This window comes from Panulirus ornatus, chromosome 48 (genome assembly GCF_036320965.1).
Source record: "Panulirus ornatus isolate Po-2019 chromosome 48, ASM3632096v1, whole genome shotgun sequence".
Taxonomy (NCBI): Eukaryota; Metazoa; Arthropoda; class Malacostraca; order Decapoda; family Palinuridae; genus Panulirus; species Panulirus ornatus.
In genome coordinates this window covers 5,722,830-5,739,376 of record NC_092271.1, presented here as the reverse complement: position 1 = coordinate 5,739,376, position 16,547 = coordinate 5,722,830, and the positions used below count along the sequence as shown (strand labels likewise).

At 50.3% G+C, this 16,547-nt stretch overlaps 1 protein-coding gene across 1 annotated transcript in view; it reads right to left on the bottom strand.

The window, feature by feature from the left end:
• Nucleotides 1-16,547, bottom strand: part of LOC139764059 (uncharacterized) — a 111,005-nt gene that overhangs the window by 25,894 nt on the left and 68,564 nt on the right. The window contains exon 3 of the mRNA XM_071690514.1: nt 14,405-14,601. Within this exon, the coding sequence (XP_071546615.1) occupies nt 14,405-14,601 (197 nt within the window). The remainder of the gene's footprint in view (nt 1-14,404; nt 14,602-16,547) is intronic.

Sequence of the window (16,547 nt, the reverse complement as noted above, 5' to 3'; positions counted from 1 at the left end):
GGCTGGATTCTGAGTAGGAAACCCAAGGAGCGATGCTGGATCCTGAGGAGGAAGCCAAGAGCTGTGGGCTGGATACTGAGGGAGGAAGCCAGGAGCTTGTTCTGGACTACTGAGGGAGGATGCCAGGAGGTGTGGTGGATACTGTGGGGGAAGCCAAGAGCCGTGCTATATACTGAGGAGGAACCAAGAGCTGTTCTGGATACTGAGGAGGAAGCCAAGAGCTGTGCTGGATACTGACTAGGAATCCAGGAGCTGTTCTGGATACTAAAGAGGAACCCAAGAGCTGTCCTAGATATTGAGGAGGAAGACAGGAGCTGAGGTGGATACTGAGAAGGAAGACAGGAGCTGAGGTGGATACTGAGAAGGAAGCCAGGAGCTGTGGTGGATACTGAGGAGGAAACCAGGAGCTGTGGTGGATACTAAGGAGGAAGACAAGAATTCTGATGGATACTGAGGAGGAAGCCACGAGCTGTGCTGGATACTGAGGAGGAAGCCAGGAGTTGTAGTGGATTCTGAGGAGGAAGCCAAGAGCTGTGTTGAATACTGAGGAGGAAGCTAAGAGCTGTGCTGCATACTGAGGAGGAAGCCAGGAGCTGTGCTGGATACTGAGGAGGAAACCCAGAGCTGTGGTGGATACTGAGGAGGAAGCCAGGACCTGTGGTGGATACTGAGTAGGAAGCCAGGAGTTGGGGTTGATACTGAGTAAGAAGCCAGAAGCTGTGGTGGATATTGAGGAGGAAGCCAGGAGCTGTGCTGGATACTGAGGAGGAAGCCAAGAACTGTGCTGGATAGTGAGAAACAATCCAAACGCTGTGGTGGATAATGAGAAGGAGTCCAGGAGCTGTGATGGATACTGAGGAGGAAGCCAAGAACTGTGCTGGATACTGAGGAAGAGGCCAAGATCTGTGCTGAATTCTGAGGAGGAAACCAGGAACTGTGCTGGATACTGAGGAGAAAGCCAAGAGCTGTGGTTAATACTGATGAGGAAGTCAAGAGCTGTGGTGGATACTGAGTAGGAAGCCAGGAGCTGAGGTGTATACTGAGTAAGAAGCCAGGAGCTGTGGTGGATATTGAGGAGGAAGCCAGGAGCTGTACTGGATACTGAGGAGGAAGCCAAGAACTGTGCTGGATAGTGAGAAAAAATCCAAACGCTGTGGTGGATAATGAGGAGGAGTCCAGGAGCTGTGCTGGATACTGAGGAGGAAGCCAAGAGCTGTGCTGGATGCTGAGGAGGAAGTCGAGATCTGTGGTGGATACTGAGAAGGAAGCCAGGAGCTGTGGTGGATACTGAGGAGGGAGCCAAAGGCTGTGCTGGATAATGAGGAGGAAGCCAAGAGCTGTGCTGGATAATGAGGAGGAAGCCAAGAGCTGTGCTGGATAATGTGGAGGAAGCCAAGAGCTATGCTCGATACTGAGTAGGAAGCCAAGAGCTGTGGTGGATACTGAGGAGGAAGCCAAGAGCTGTGGTGGATACTGTGGAGGAAGCCAAGAGCTGTGGTGGATTCTGAGGAGGAAGCCAAGAGCTGTGATAAATACTAAGGAGGAAGCCAAGAGCTGTGCTGGATACTGAGGAGGAAGCCAAGAGCTTTGCTGGATACTGAGGAGGAAGCCAAGAACTGTGTTGGATACTGAGAGGAAGCCAGGAGCTGTGAGTGATTCTGAGAGGAAGCAAGGAGCCTGTCCTGGGATACTGAGAGGAAGCCAAGAGCTGTGCTGGATACTGGAGGGAATCCAGAACTGTCCTGGATACTGAGGAGGAGGCAGAGCTGTGGTGGATACTAGGAGGAAGCCAAGAGCTGTGCTGGATACTGAGGAGGAAGCCAAGAGCTGTGGTGGATACTGAGGAGGAAGCCAAGAGCTGTGCTGGAACTGAGGAGGAAGCCAGGAGCGTGGGTGGATACTAGAGGAGGAAGCAAAGCTGTTTAGAATATGAGAGGAAGCCAAGAGCTGTGGATATGAGGAGAAGCCAAGAGCTTGGCTGGATACTGAGGAGGAATCCAAGAGTTGTGCTGGATACTAAGGAGGAAGCCAAGAGCTATCTTGGATACTGAGAGGAAGCCAAGAGCTGTGGTGGATACTGAGGAGGAAGCCAAGAGCTGTGGTGGATACTGAGAAGGAAGCCAGGAGCTGTGATGGATACTGAGGAGGAAGCCAGGAGCTGTGGTGGATACTGAGGAGGAAGCCCGGAGCTGTGGTGGATACTAAGGAGGAAGACAAGAACTCTGCTGGATACTGAGGAGGAAGCCAAGAGCTCTGTTGGATACTGAGGAGGAGGCTAGGAGTTGTGGTGGATTCTGAGGAGGAAGCCAAAAGCTGTGCTGAATACTGAGGAGGAACCCAAGAACTGTGCTGCATACTGAGGAGGAAGCCAGGAGCTGTGCTGGATGCTGATTAGGAAGCCAAGAGCTGTGCTGGATACTGAGGAGGAAGCAAGGAGTTGTGGTGGATTCTGAGGAGGAAGCCGTGAGCTATGGTGGATACTGAGGAGGAAGCCGTGAGCTATGGTGGATACTGAGGAGGAAGCCAAGAGCTGTGGTGGATACTAAGGAGGAAGCCAAGAGCTGTACTGGATACTGATGAGGAAACCAAGAGATGTGCTGGATACTGAGGAGGAAGCCAAGAGCTGTGCTGGATACTGAGGAGGAAGCCAAGAGCTGTGCTGATACTGAGGAGGAAGCCAAGAGCTGTGCTGGATACCGAGGAGGAAGCCAGGAGCTGTCCTGGATACTGAAGAGGAAGCCAAGAGCTGTGCTGGATACTGGGGAGGAAGCCAGGAGTTGTGGGATTCTGAGGAGGAAGCCAAGAGCTGTGCTGGATACTGAAGAGGAAGGCGAGAGCTGTGCTGGATACTGAGAAGGAAGCCAAGAGCTGTGCTGGATTCTGAGGAGGAAGGCAAGAGCTGCGGCTGGATACTAAGGAGGAAGCCAAGAGCTTTGCTGGATACTGAGGAGGAAGCCAAGAGCTGTGCTGGATACTGATGAGGAAGCCAAGAGCAGTGGTGGATACTGAGGATGAAGCTAAGAGCTGTGCTGGATTCTGAGAAGGAAGACCAGGAGCTGTGCTGGATACTGAGGAGGAAGCCAAGAGCTGTGCTGGATACTGAGGAGGAAGCCAAGAGCTGTGCTGGATAGTGAGAAGGAATCCAAGAGCTGTGGTGGATAATGAGGAGGAAGCCAGGATCTGTGCTGGATACTGAGGAGGAAGCCAAGAGCTGTGCTGGATACTGAGGAGAAAGCCAAGAGCTGTGGTGGATACTGAGGAGGAAGCCAGAGCTGTGGTGGATACTGAGTAGGAATCCAGGAGCTGTGTGGATACTGAGAAGGAAGCCAGGAGCTGTGGTGGATACTGAGTAGGAAGCCAGGAGCTGTGGTGATACTGAGGAGGAAGCCAGGAGCTGTCTGGATACTGAGGAGGAAGCCATGAGCTGTGCTGGATACTGAGTAGGAAGCCGAGAGCTGTGGTGGATACTGAGAAGGAGCCAGAAGCTTTGCTGGATACTGAGAAGGAAGCCAGGAGCTGTCCTGGATACTGAGGAGGAAGCCAAGAGCTATGCTGGATAATGAGGAGGAGGCCAAGAGCTGTGCTGGATACTGAGTAGGAAGCAAGAGTGCCAGCTGAATACTGATGGAGGAAGCCAAGAGCTGTGAGAATACTGAGGAGGAGAAGCCAGAGCTCGTGCTGGATACTGAGAAGGAAGCCAGGAGCTGTGGTGGCTACTGAGAAGGAAGCTGGAAGCCTTTGCTGGATATGGGAGAGGAAGCAGAGCTGTGGTGGGATAATGATTCAGGAAGCCAATGGAGCTGTGGTGGATACTGAGAGGGAAGCCAAGAGCTGTTCTAGATACTGGGCGGAAGCCAGGACTGTGCTGGATACTGAGGAGGAAGCCAAGAGCTGTGCTGGATACTGAGGAGGAAGCCAAGAGCTATGCTCGATACTGAGTAGGAAGCACAGATCTGTGCCTGGATACTGAGGAGGAAGCCAAGAGCTGTGGTGGATCACTGAGAGGAAGCCAAGAGCTGTGTGGATACTGAGGAAGAAACAGGTAGCTGTGCTGAATACTGAATAGGAAGCCAAGAGTGTTGCTGGATACTGAGGAAGAAGGGAGCTGTGGTGGATACTGAGGAGGGAGCCTGAAGCTGTGATGGATACTGAGGAGGAAGCCAAGAGATGTGCTGGATACTGAGGAGGAAGCCAGGAGCTATGGTGGATGCTGAGGAGGAAGCCAAGAGCTGTGCTGAATACTGAGTAGGAACCCAAGATCTGTCCTGGATACTGAGGAGGAAGCCAAGAGTTGTCCTGGATACTGAGGAGGAAGGCGAGAGCTGTGGTGGATACTGAGGAGGAAGCCAAGATCTGTGCAGGATACTGAGTAGGAAGCCACGAATGTGCTGGATTCTGAGAAGGAAGCTAAGATCTGTGGTGGATACTGAGGAGGAAGTCAAGAGCTATCGTGAATGATTTGGTGGAAGCCAGGAGGTGTGGTGGATACTGTGCGGAAGCCAAGAGCCGTGCTAGATACTGAGGAGGAAGCCAAGAGCTGTTTTGGACACTGAGGAGGAAGCCAAGAGCTGTGCTCTATACTGACTGTTTCCCTGGACCTTGTTACACAAAAGTGCCCACTTGAGTGTGACTCTGGACCTTGTTACACAACACTGCACGCTCGAATGTGTCCCTGGACCTTGTTACAAACAGTGCACGCTTGAGTTTTTCCCTATACCTTCTTTCACAATGGACGCATGAGTGTTTCCTTGGACCTTGTTACATAGCACTGAACACTTTAGTGTTTCTCTGGACCTTCTTACACAACACTGCACGCTTGAGTGTCTCCCTGGACCTTGTTACACAACATTGCGCGCTTCAGTGTTTTCCTGGACCTTGTTACATAACACTGCTGGCTTGAGTGTTTCCCTGTATCTTCTTACAGAACACTGCACGCTTGAGTGTTTCCCTGGACCTTGTTACACAACAGTGCCCAACTGAGTGTGACCCTGGACCTTGTTACACAACAATACACGTTAGCGTGTTTCCCTGAACCTTGCTACACAACATTGCACGCTTGAGTATGTCCCTGCACCTTGTTACACAATACTGCACGCTTGAGTGTTTCCCTAGACTTTGCTACATAACACTGCACGCTTGAGTGTTTCTATGTACCTTTTTACAAAACATTTTACGCTTGCGTGTGTCCCTGGACCTTGTTACACAACACTACACGCTTGAGTGTCTCCCTGGACCTTGTTACACAACACTGAGCGCTCGAGCGTGTCCTTGCACATGGTTACAAACACTGCACGCTTGAGTGTTTCCCTGGACCTTGTTACACGATGGACGCATGAGTGTTTCACAGGACCTTGTTACGCAATACTGCACGATTAAGTGTTTCCCTAGACCTTGTTACACAACACTGCACGCTTGAGTGTTTCCCTGGCCTTGTTACAAAATACTGCACGCTTGAGAGTTTCCCTGCACCTTGTTGCACAACACTGCACACTTGAGTGTTTCCCTGCACCTTGCTACACAACACTGCACATTTGAGTGTTTCCCTAGACCTTGTTACGCAGCAATGCACGCTTGAGTATTTCCCTGGACCTTGTTGCACAACACTGCACGCTTAAGTGCTTCCATGGACCTTGTTACACAACATTTGACGCTTGAGTGTGTCCCTGGACCTTGTTACACAACAATGAACGCTTGAAGGTCTCCCCTGGACCTTGTTACAAAATACTGCAAGCTTGAGCGTGTCCCTGGACCTGGTTACAAACACTGCACGCTTGAGTGTTTCCCTGGACCTTGTTACACAAGATTACACGCTTCAGTGTTTCCCTGGACCTTGTTACATAACACTGCGCACTTGAGTGTTTTCCTGGACCTTGTTACACAAATTTTTACGCTTGAGTGTGTCCCTAGACCTTGTTACACAACACTGAACGATTGAATGTCTCCCTGGACCTTGTCACAAAACACTGCACGCTTGAGCGTATCCCTGGACCTAGTTACAAACACTGCGCGCTTGAGTGTTTCCCTGGACCTTCTTACACGATGGACGCATGAGTGTTTCCCTGGACCTATTACGCAATAATGCACGCTTGAGTGTTTCCCAGGACCTTCTTAAACAACACTGCACGCTTGAGTGTTTCCCTGGCCTTTTTTGCACAACACTGCACTCTTGAGTGTTTCCCTGGACCTTGTGCACAACACTGCACGCTTGAGTGTTTCCCTGCACCTTGTTACACAACACTGCACGCTTCAGTGTGTCCCTGGACCTTGCTATATAACACTGCACGTTTGAGTGTTTCACTAGACCTTATTACACAACACTGCACGCTTGAGTGTCTCCCTACACCTTGTTACACAACACTGTACGTTTGAGTGTTTCCCTGGACCTTGTTACAGAACACTGCACGCTTGAGTGATTTCCTATACCTTGTTACACAAAAGTGCCCACTTGAGTGTAACCCTGGACCTTGTTACACTACAATACACGCTTGAGTATTTCCCTGGACCTTATGACAGAACACTACACGCTTGAGTGTGTCCCTAGACCTTTTTGTACAACACTGCACGATTGAGTGTGTGCCTGTACCTTCTTGCACAAAACTGCACGCTTGAGTGTTTCCCTGGAACTTGTTACAGAATACTGAACGCTTGAGTGTTTCCATTGACCTTGTTACACAACACTGCCCGCTTCATTGTCATCCTGGACCTTGTTACACAACACTGCGCGCTCGAGTGTGTCCTTGGACCTTGTTACAAAGACTGCACGCTTGAGTGTTTCCCTGAACCTTGTTTCACAATGGACGCATGAGTGTTTCCTTGGACCTTGTTACATAGCACGTCACACTTCAGTGTTTCCCTGGACCTTGTTACACAACGCTGCACCGCTTGAGTGTTTAACTGGGCTTTATTACACAACACTGCATGCTTGACTGCTTCCCCGAACCTTGTTATACAACACTGCACGCTTGAGTGTCTCCCTGGACCTTGTTACAAGATTACACGCTTCAGTGTTTCCCTGGACCTTGTTACATAACACTGCTGGCTTGAGTCTTTCCCTGGACCTTCTTACAGAACACTGCAGGCTTGAGTGTTTCCCTGGACTTTGTTACATAGCACTGCACACTTCAGTGTTTCCCTGGACCTTGTTATACAACACTGCACGCTTGAGTGTTTCATTGGACCTTGTTACACAACACTGCACGCTTGAGTGTGTGCCTGGACCTCGTTACACAACACTGCACTCTTGAGTGTTTCCCTGGACCTTGTTACACAAGAGTGCCCACCTGAGTGTGACCCTGGACCTTGTTACACAACAATACACGCTTACGTGTTGCCCTGGACCTTGTTACAAAAAATTGCACGCTTCAGTATTCCCTGCACATTGTCACACAACAGTGCACGCTTGAGTGTTTCCCATGACTTTACTACATAACACTGCACGCTTGAGTGTTTCCATGTACCTTTTTACACAACACTTTACGCTTGAGTGTGTCCCTGGACCTTTTTACACAACGGTGCACGCTTGATTGTTTCCACGTACCTTTTTCATCAACATTTTACGCATGAGTGTCTCCTTGGACCTTGTTACACAACACTGAGCGCTCGAGCGTGTCCCTGGACCTGTTACAAACACTAGACCCTTGAGTGTTTCCCTGGACCTTGTTACACGATGGACGCATGAGAGTTTCCCTGGACTTGCTATGCAACACTGCACAGCTTGAGTGTTTCCCTAGACCTTGTTGCACAACACTGCACGCTTAAGTGTTTCACTGGCCTTGTTACAAAACACTGCACGCTTGAGTCCCTGGATCTTGTTGCACAACACTGCACGCTTGAGTGTTTCCCTAGACCTTGTTACACAACACTGCACGCTTCAGTGTTTCCCTGGCCTTGTTACAAAACACTGCACGCTTGAGTGTTTCCCTGGACCTTGCTACGCAGCACTGTACGCTTGAGTGTTTCCCTGGACCCTGTTACACAACACTGCATGCTTGAGTGTCACCCTGGACCTTGTTACAAAAGACTGCACGCTTGAGCGTGTCACTGGACCTGGTTAAAACACTGCACGCTTGAGTGCTTCCCTGGACCTTGTTAAACGATGGACGCATTAGTGTTTCCCTAGACCTTGTTACGCAACACTGCACGCTTGAGTGTTTCCCTGGACCTTGCTAAACAACACTGCACGCTTGAGTGTTTCCCTGGACCTTATTGCACAACACTGCACGCTTGAGTGTTTCCCTGGACCTTGTGGCATAACACTACACGCTTGAGTGTTTCCCTGGACCTTGTTACACAACATTGCATGCTTCTGTGTGTCCCTGGACCTTGCTACATAACACTGCACACTTGTGTGTCTCCCTGGACCTTGTTATACAACACTGCACGCTTGAGTGTGGCCCTGGTCCTTGTTACATAACACTGCACGCTTCAGTGTATCCCTGGACCTTGTTACATAAAAGTGCACGCTTGAGTGTTTCACTGGAGCTTCTTACACAACACTGCATGCTTGAGTGTCTCCCTGGACCTTGTTACACAACACTGCAGGCTTGAGTGTTTCCCTGAACCTTGTTACAGAACACTGCACGCTTGAGCGTTTCCCTGGACCTTGTTACACATGAGTACCCACTTGAGTGTGACCCTGGACCTTGTTACACTACAATACATGCTTGGTTGTTTCCCTGGACCTTGTTACAAAGCACTGCACACTTGAGTATGTCCCTAGACCTTGTTACAGAACACTGCACGCTTGAATGTGTCCCTGGACCTCTTTGCACAACACTGCACGCTTGAGTGTATCCCTGTACCTTATTACACAACACTGCACGCTTGAGTGTTTACTTGGAACTTGTTTCAGAATGCTGCACGCTTGAGTGTATCCATTGACCTTGTTAAACAACACTCCACGCTTGAGTGTGTCCCTGGACCTTGTTACACTACAATACACGCTTGAGTGTCTCCCTGGACCTTGTTATACGACAGTGCGAACTGGAGTGTTTCCCTGGACCTTGTTACATAGCACTGCACACTTCACTGTTTCCCTGGACTTTGCTAAACAACACTACACGCTTGAGTGTTTCACTGGACCTCATTACACAACACTGCACGCTTGAGAGTTTCACTGGACCTTGTTACACAACACTGCAGGCTTGAGTGTTTCCTGCACCTTGTTACACAACACTGCACGCTTGAGTGTTTCCCTGGCCTTGTTACACAACACTGCACGCTTAAGTGTTTCCCTGGACCTTGTTACACAAACACTGCACCGCTTGAGTGTTTCCTGGACCTTGTTGCACAACACTGCACGCTTGAGTGTTTCCCTGGACCTTGTTACACAACACTGCACGCTTGAGTGTTTTCCTGCACCTTGTTACACAACACTGCACGTTTGAGTGTTTCCCTTGTCCTTGTTACACAGCACTGCACGCTTAAGTGTTTCCCTAGACCTTGTTACACAGCACTGCACGCTTAGAGTGTTTCCCTGGACCTTGTTACACAACACTGCACGCTTGAGTGTTTCCCTGGACCTTGTTGCACAACACTGCACGCTTGAGTGTATCCCTGCACCTTGTTACACAACACTGCACGCTTGAGTGTTTCCCTGGACCTTGTTACACAACACTGCACGCTTGAGTGTTTTCCTGCACCTTGTTACACAACACTGCACGTTTGAGTGTTTCCCTTGTCTTGTTACACAGCATTGCATGCTTAAGTGTTTCCCTAGACCTTATTACACAGCACTGCACGTTTGAGTGTTTCCCTGGCCTTGTTACACAGCACTGCACGCTTAAGTGTTTCTCTGGACCTTGTTGCACAACACTGCACACTTGAGTGTATCCCTTCACCCTCTTACACAACCCTGCACGCTTGAGTGTTTCCCTGGACTTTGTTACGCAACACTGCACGCTTGAGTGTTTCCCTGCACCTTGTTCCACAACACTGCACGCTTGAGTGTGTCCCTGGACCGTGTTACACAACACTGCACGCTTGAGTATTTCCCTGGCCTTGTTACAAAACACTTCACGCTTGAGTGTTTTCCTGGACCTTGTTGCACAACATTACACGCTTGAGTATTTCCTTGGACTTTGTTGCAAAACACTGCACGCTTGAGTGTTTCCCTGCACCTTGTTACACAACACTGCACGCTTGAGTGTTTCACTGGACCTTATCACACAACACTGCACGCTTGACTGCTTCCCTAGACCTTGTTACACAATACTGCTTGCTTGGGTGTCTTCCTGGACCTTGTTGTGCAATACTGCAAGCTTGAGTGTTTCCTTGCATCTTCTTGCACAATAACTACACGCTTGAGTGCTTCCCTGCACCTTGTTAGAGAACAAAGCACGCTTGAGTGTTTCCCTGGACCTCGTTGCACACCACTGCACGCTTCAGTGTTTCCCTGTAACCTTGTTAGACAACAATGCAAGCTTGAGTGTTTCCCTGGACCCTTGTTACGCAGCACTGCACGCTTAAGTGTTTACCTGGACCTTGTTACATATCACTGCACGCTTGAGTGTTTCCCTGGACCTTTTACACGACATTATACGCTTGAGTGTGTCCCTGGACCTTGTTACACGACACTGCACGCTTCAGTGTCTCTCCTGGACCTTGTTACAAAACACTGCACGCTTGAGTGTTTCACTGGACCGTGTAGCACAACACTGCACGCTTGAGTGTTTCCTGGACCTTGTTGCACAACACTGCACGCTTGAGTGTTTCCCTGGACCTTGTTACACAACACTGCACGCTTGAGTGTTTCCCTGGACCTTGTTACACAACACTGCACGCTTGAGTGTTTCCCTGGCCTTGTTACAACAACACTGCACGCTTGAGTGTTTCCCTGGACCTTGTTGCACAACACTGCACGCTTGAGTGTTTCCCTGGACCTTGTTGCACAACACTGCACGCTTGAGTGTTTCCTGGACCTTGTTACGCAACACTGCACGCTTGAGTGTTTCCCTGGACCTTGTTACACAACACTGCACGCTTGAGTGTTTCCCTGGACCTTGTTACACAACACTGCACGCTTGAGTGTTTCCCTGGCCTTGTTACACAACACTGCACGCTTGAGTGTTTCCCTGGACCTTGTTACACAACACTGCACGCTTGAGTGTTTCCCTGGACCTTGTTACACAGCACTGCACGCTTGAGTGTTACCTGGACCTTGTGACACAACACTGCACCCTTGTTTGTTTCCGTGGCTTTGTTACGCAACACTGCTCGCTTGAGTGTTTCCCTGCACCTTGTTACACAACACTGCACGCTTGAGTGTTTCCCTAGACCTTGTTGCACAATACTGCACGCAGGAGTGTTTTCCTGACCTTGTAGCACAACACTGAACGCTTGAGTGTGTCCCTGGACCATGTTACGCAACACTGCACGCTTGAGTGTTTCCTTGGCCTTTTTGCACAACACTGCACGCTTGAGTGTTTCCCTGCACCTCGTTGCACAACACTGCACGCTTGAGTGTTTCCCAGCACCTCGTTGCACAACACTGCACGCTTAAGTGTTTCCCTGGCCTTGTTGCCCAACATTGCACGCTTGAGTGTTTCCCTGGCCTTGTTACACAACACTGCACGCTTGAGTGTTTCCCTGGCCTTGTTACACAACACTGTACGCTTGAGTGTTTCCATCGATCCTTGTTGCACAACACTGCACGCTTGTTACACAACCCTACACGCTTGAGTGTTTCCCTGGACCTTCTTACGCAACACTGCACGTTTAAGTGTTTATCTGGACCTTGTTACACATCACTGCACGCTTCAGTGTTTCCCTGGACCTTGTTACACGACATTTTTCGCTTGAGTGTGTCCCTGGACCATGTTACACAACACTGCACGCTTGAGTGTCTCCCTGGACCTGGTTACAAACGCTGCATTCTTGGACCTTGTTACACGATGGACACATGAGTGTTTACTTGGACCTTGTTGCGCAACACTGCTGGCTTGAGTGTTTCCCTAGACCTTGTTACACAACACTGTACACTTGAGTTTTTCCCTGGCCTTGTTACAAAATACTGCACGCTTAAGTGTTTCCTGGACCTTGTTGCACAACACTGCGCGCTTGAGTGTTTCCCTGGACCTTGTTGCACAACACTGCACGCTTGAGTGTTTCCCTGGACCTTGTTACAAAACACTGCACGCTTGAGTGTTTTCCTGCACCTTGTTACGCAACACTGCACGTTTAAGTGTTTCCCTGGCCTTGTTACACAGCACTGCACGCTTAAGTGTTTCCCTAGACCTTGTTGCACAACACTGCACGCTTGAGTGTTTCCCTGGACCTTGTTGCACAACACTGGACGCTTGAGTGTTTCCCTGCACCTTGTTACACAACACTGCACGCTTGAGTGTTTTCCTGCACCTTGTTACACAACACTGCACGTTTGAGTGTTTCCCTTGTCTTGTTACACAGCACTGCATGCTTAAGTGTTTCCCTAGACCTTATTACACAGCACTGCACGTTTGAGTGTTTCTCTGGACCTTGTTGCACAACACTGCACACTTGAGTGTATCCCTTCACCCTCTTACACAACCCTGCACGCTTGAGTGTTTCCCTGGACTTTGTTACGCAACACTTCACGCTTGAGTGTTTCCCTGGACCTTGTTACACAACACTGCACGCTTGAGTGTTTCCCTCGACCTTGTTGCACAACACTGCACGCTTGAGTATTTCCCTGACCTTGTTGCACAGCACTGCACGCTTGAGTGTGTCCCTGGACCTTGTTACGCAACACTGCACGCTTGAGTGTTTCCCTGGCCTTGTTGCACAACACTGCACGCTTGAGTGTCTCCCTGGACCTTGTTACGCAACACTGCACGCTTGAGTGTTTCCCTGGCCTTGTTACGCAACACTGCACGCTTGAGTGTTTTCCTGGACTTATTGCACAACACTGCACGCTTGAGTGTTTCCCTGGACCTTGTTACACAACACTGCACGCTTGAGTGTTTCCCTGGACCTTGTGACACAACACTGCACGCTTGAGTGTTTCCCTGGACCTTGTTACGCAACACTGCACGCTTGAGTGTTTCCCTGGCCTTGTTAGCACAACACTGCACGCTTGAGTGTTTCCCTGGACCTTGTTGCACAACACTGCACGCTTGAGTGTTTCCCTGGCCTTTTTGCACAACACTGCACGCTTGAGTGTTTCCCTGCACCTTGTTGCACAACCCTGCACGCTTGAGTGTTTCCCGGCACCTTGTTGCACAACACTGCACGCTTGAGTGTTTCCCTGGCCTTGTTGCACAACATTGCACGCTTGAGTGTTTCCCTGCACCTTGTTGCACAACCCTGCACGCTTGAGTGTTTCCCTGCACCTTGTTGCACAACACTGCACGCTTGAGTGTTTCCCTGGCCTTGTTGCACAACACTGCACGCTTGAGTGTTTCCCTGCACCTTGTTGCACAACACTGCGCGCTTGAGTGTTTCCCTGGCCTCGTTACGCAACACTGCAAGCTTGAGTGTTTTCCTGGCCTTGTTGCACAACACTGCACGCTTGAGTGTTTCCCGGCACCTTGTTGCACAACCCTGCACGCTTGAGTGTTTCCCTGCACCTTGTTGCACAACCCTGCACGCTTGAGTGTTTCCCTGGCCTTGTCGCACAACACTGCACGCTTGAGTGTTTCCCTGGCCCTGTTGCTTAACACTGTACGCTTGAGGTTTTCCCTGTACATTGTTGTACAACACTGCACGCTTGAGTGTTTCCCTGGCCTTGTTGTACAACACTGCACTCTTGAGTGTTTCCCTGGCCTTGTTACGCAACACTGCACACTTAGGTGTTTCCCTGGCCTTGTTACCCAACACTGCACGCTTGAGTGTTTCCCTGGACCTTGTTACGCAACGCTGCGCGCTTGAGTGTTTCCCTGGCCTCGTTACGCAACACTGCAAGCTTGAGTGTTTTCCTGGCCTTGTTGCACAACACTGTGCGCTTGAGTGTTTCCCTGGCCTTGTTGTACAACACTGCACGCTTGATTGTTTCCCTGGCCTCGTTACGCAACACTGCACGCTTGAGTGTTTTCCTTCCCTTGTTGCACAACACTGCACTCTTGAGTCTTTCCCTGGCCCTGTTTCACAACACTGCACGCTTGAGTTTTTCCCTACACCTTGTTGCACAACACTGCACGCTTGAGTGTTTCCCTGGCCTTGTTACGCAACACTTCACGTTTCATCTTTGTCAGTTTAAATCAATGTAGGATAGGTTTGTTGCCCCCGTCTGGACTTTCTCCAATTGGAGGCCAATAATTCTGATTTAAGACTGAAACGTTTACCAAACTTTCCCATGTTTTCCAATGATGTTTCCTACGTGTGTCAGCCACAGTGGCTGCATTATGGATCTTGATCTTATGCTAGAGTTGTGGATGGCTGTGTCAACATGGTCGATCAGCAGCCTCTACTGTGGCCGCCTCTCGCTTACCTGGCTTCTGTTGACTTCAACGATGATGAGACGAGAGTCTTGCCTGCGTTGGAGACACGGGAGCCGTACACATCGCTGCTGGGGATGTCGCTACTGACGAAGCCCAAGTTGTGGACGCCTCGCCCAAGGACATCGCTGTGGACGTGGTTCTTGTGGACGTGGTTGTTGAGGGAGCGTGAACGCCTCGATCTCGTCAGCTGGGAAGATGAAAGTGGTCAGCTATCGCACCCCCGAGACGACCTGACTGAGGCCAGGAGATCCTAGCTTTGCTGTCACAGTGTCAGGAGGAACTAAGGCCACAGAACTCCAGGGCCACTGTGACCCTCAACCATGGACGACCCAGACCAGGATGTGAACACACACTGACTCAGTGAACTGCACCAACACTGTCACACCAGGAAGACGACCTCTCTCATCACAGTGAACCTCACCTTCAGTGTCAAGCGTTGCCACAGCATGAGTCAGGCACTCAAGCCTGTCAACACTGGCACACGTCAGGAGGAAGACATGGGTCAATATAGCCAACCACAACAACAGCTGGTACAGCCAAGCACAACAGCTGGTACAACCTGGCACAACAGCCGGTGCAGCCTGGCACAACAGATGGTACAACCTGGCACAACAGCTGGTACACCCTGGCACAACAGCTGGTTCAGCCTGGCATAACAACAGGTACACCCTGGCACAACAGATGGTACAGCCTGGCACAACAGCTGGAACAGCCTGGCACAACAGCTGGTACAGCCTGGCACAACAACAGGTACACCCTGGCACAACAGCTGGTACAGCCTGGCACAACAGCTGGTACAGCCTGGCACAACAGATGGTACAGCCTGGCACAACAGCTGGTACAGCCTGGCACAACAGCTGGTACAACCTGGCACAACAGATGGTACAACCTGGCACAACAGCTGGTACAACCTGGCACAACAGATGGTACAACCTGGCACAACAGATGGTACAACCTGGCACAACAGCTGGTACAGCCTGGCACAACAGATAGTACAGCCTGGCACAACAGATAGTATAGCCTGGCACAACAGATGGTACAGCCTGGCGCAACAGCCGGTACAGCCTGGCACAACAGATGGTACAACCTGGCACAACAGATGGTACAGCCTGGCACAACAGATGGTACAGCCTGGCACAACAGCCGGTACAACCTGGCACAACAGATGGTACAACCTGGCACAACAGATGGTACAACCTGGCACAACAGATGGTACAACCTGGCACAACTCTCAGAGATGAAGGAAAGAAATGTGTCGAGACCATAATAAGGGACATTAGTGTCGTCACAGCAGAAGTCTTGAGCTACAACATTCAGAAACGTTCAGGTTGAAGACGGAGGAGCGAGGGATAGTGACGAAGTGAGGAAGAGCAGGATGGATCAGTGAGGAAGACAAGGTCAGTCATGGTGAGGAAGAGCAGGATGGATCAGTGAGGAAGACAAGGTCAGTCATGGTGAAGAAGAGCAGGATGGATCAGTGAGGAAGACAAGGTCAGTCATGGTGAAGAAGAGCAGGATGGATCAGTGAGGAAGACAAGGTCAGTCATGGTGAAGAAGAGCAGGATGGATCAGTGAGGAAGACAAGGTCAGTCATGGTGAGGAAGAGCAGGATGGATCAGTGAGGAAGACAAGGTCGGTCATGGTGAGGAAGAGCAGGATGGATCAGTGAGGAAGACAAGGTCAGTCATGGTGAGGAAGAGCAGGATGGATCAGTGAGGAAGACAAGGTCAGTCATGGTGAAGAAGAGCAGGATGGATCAGTGAGGAAGACAAGGTCAGTCATGGTGAGGAAGAGCAGGATGGATCAGTGAGGAAGACAAGGTCAGTCATGGTGAGGAAGAGCAGGATGGATCAGTGAGGAAGACAAGGTCGGTCATGGTGAGGAAGAGCAGGATGGATCAGTGAGGAAGACAAGGTCAGTCATGGTGAAGGAAGAGCAGGATGGATCAGTGAGGAAGACAAGGTCGGTCATGACAACCAGTCGACAAGCAACGAACAGACACACAATGATAACGAAGGAAACACAATTATCTATATTGAAATGTTGACCGGAGATAAATGAGAAATTCTCAGGAAGTACCTTTGTCTGAGGAGTATAGAGGACAGGAGGCGGCTGTCAAGATACTTCCCTTGT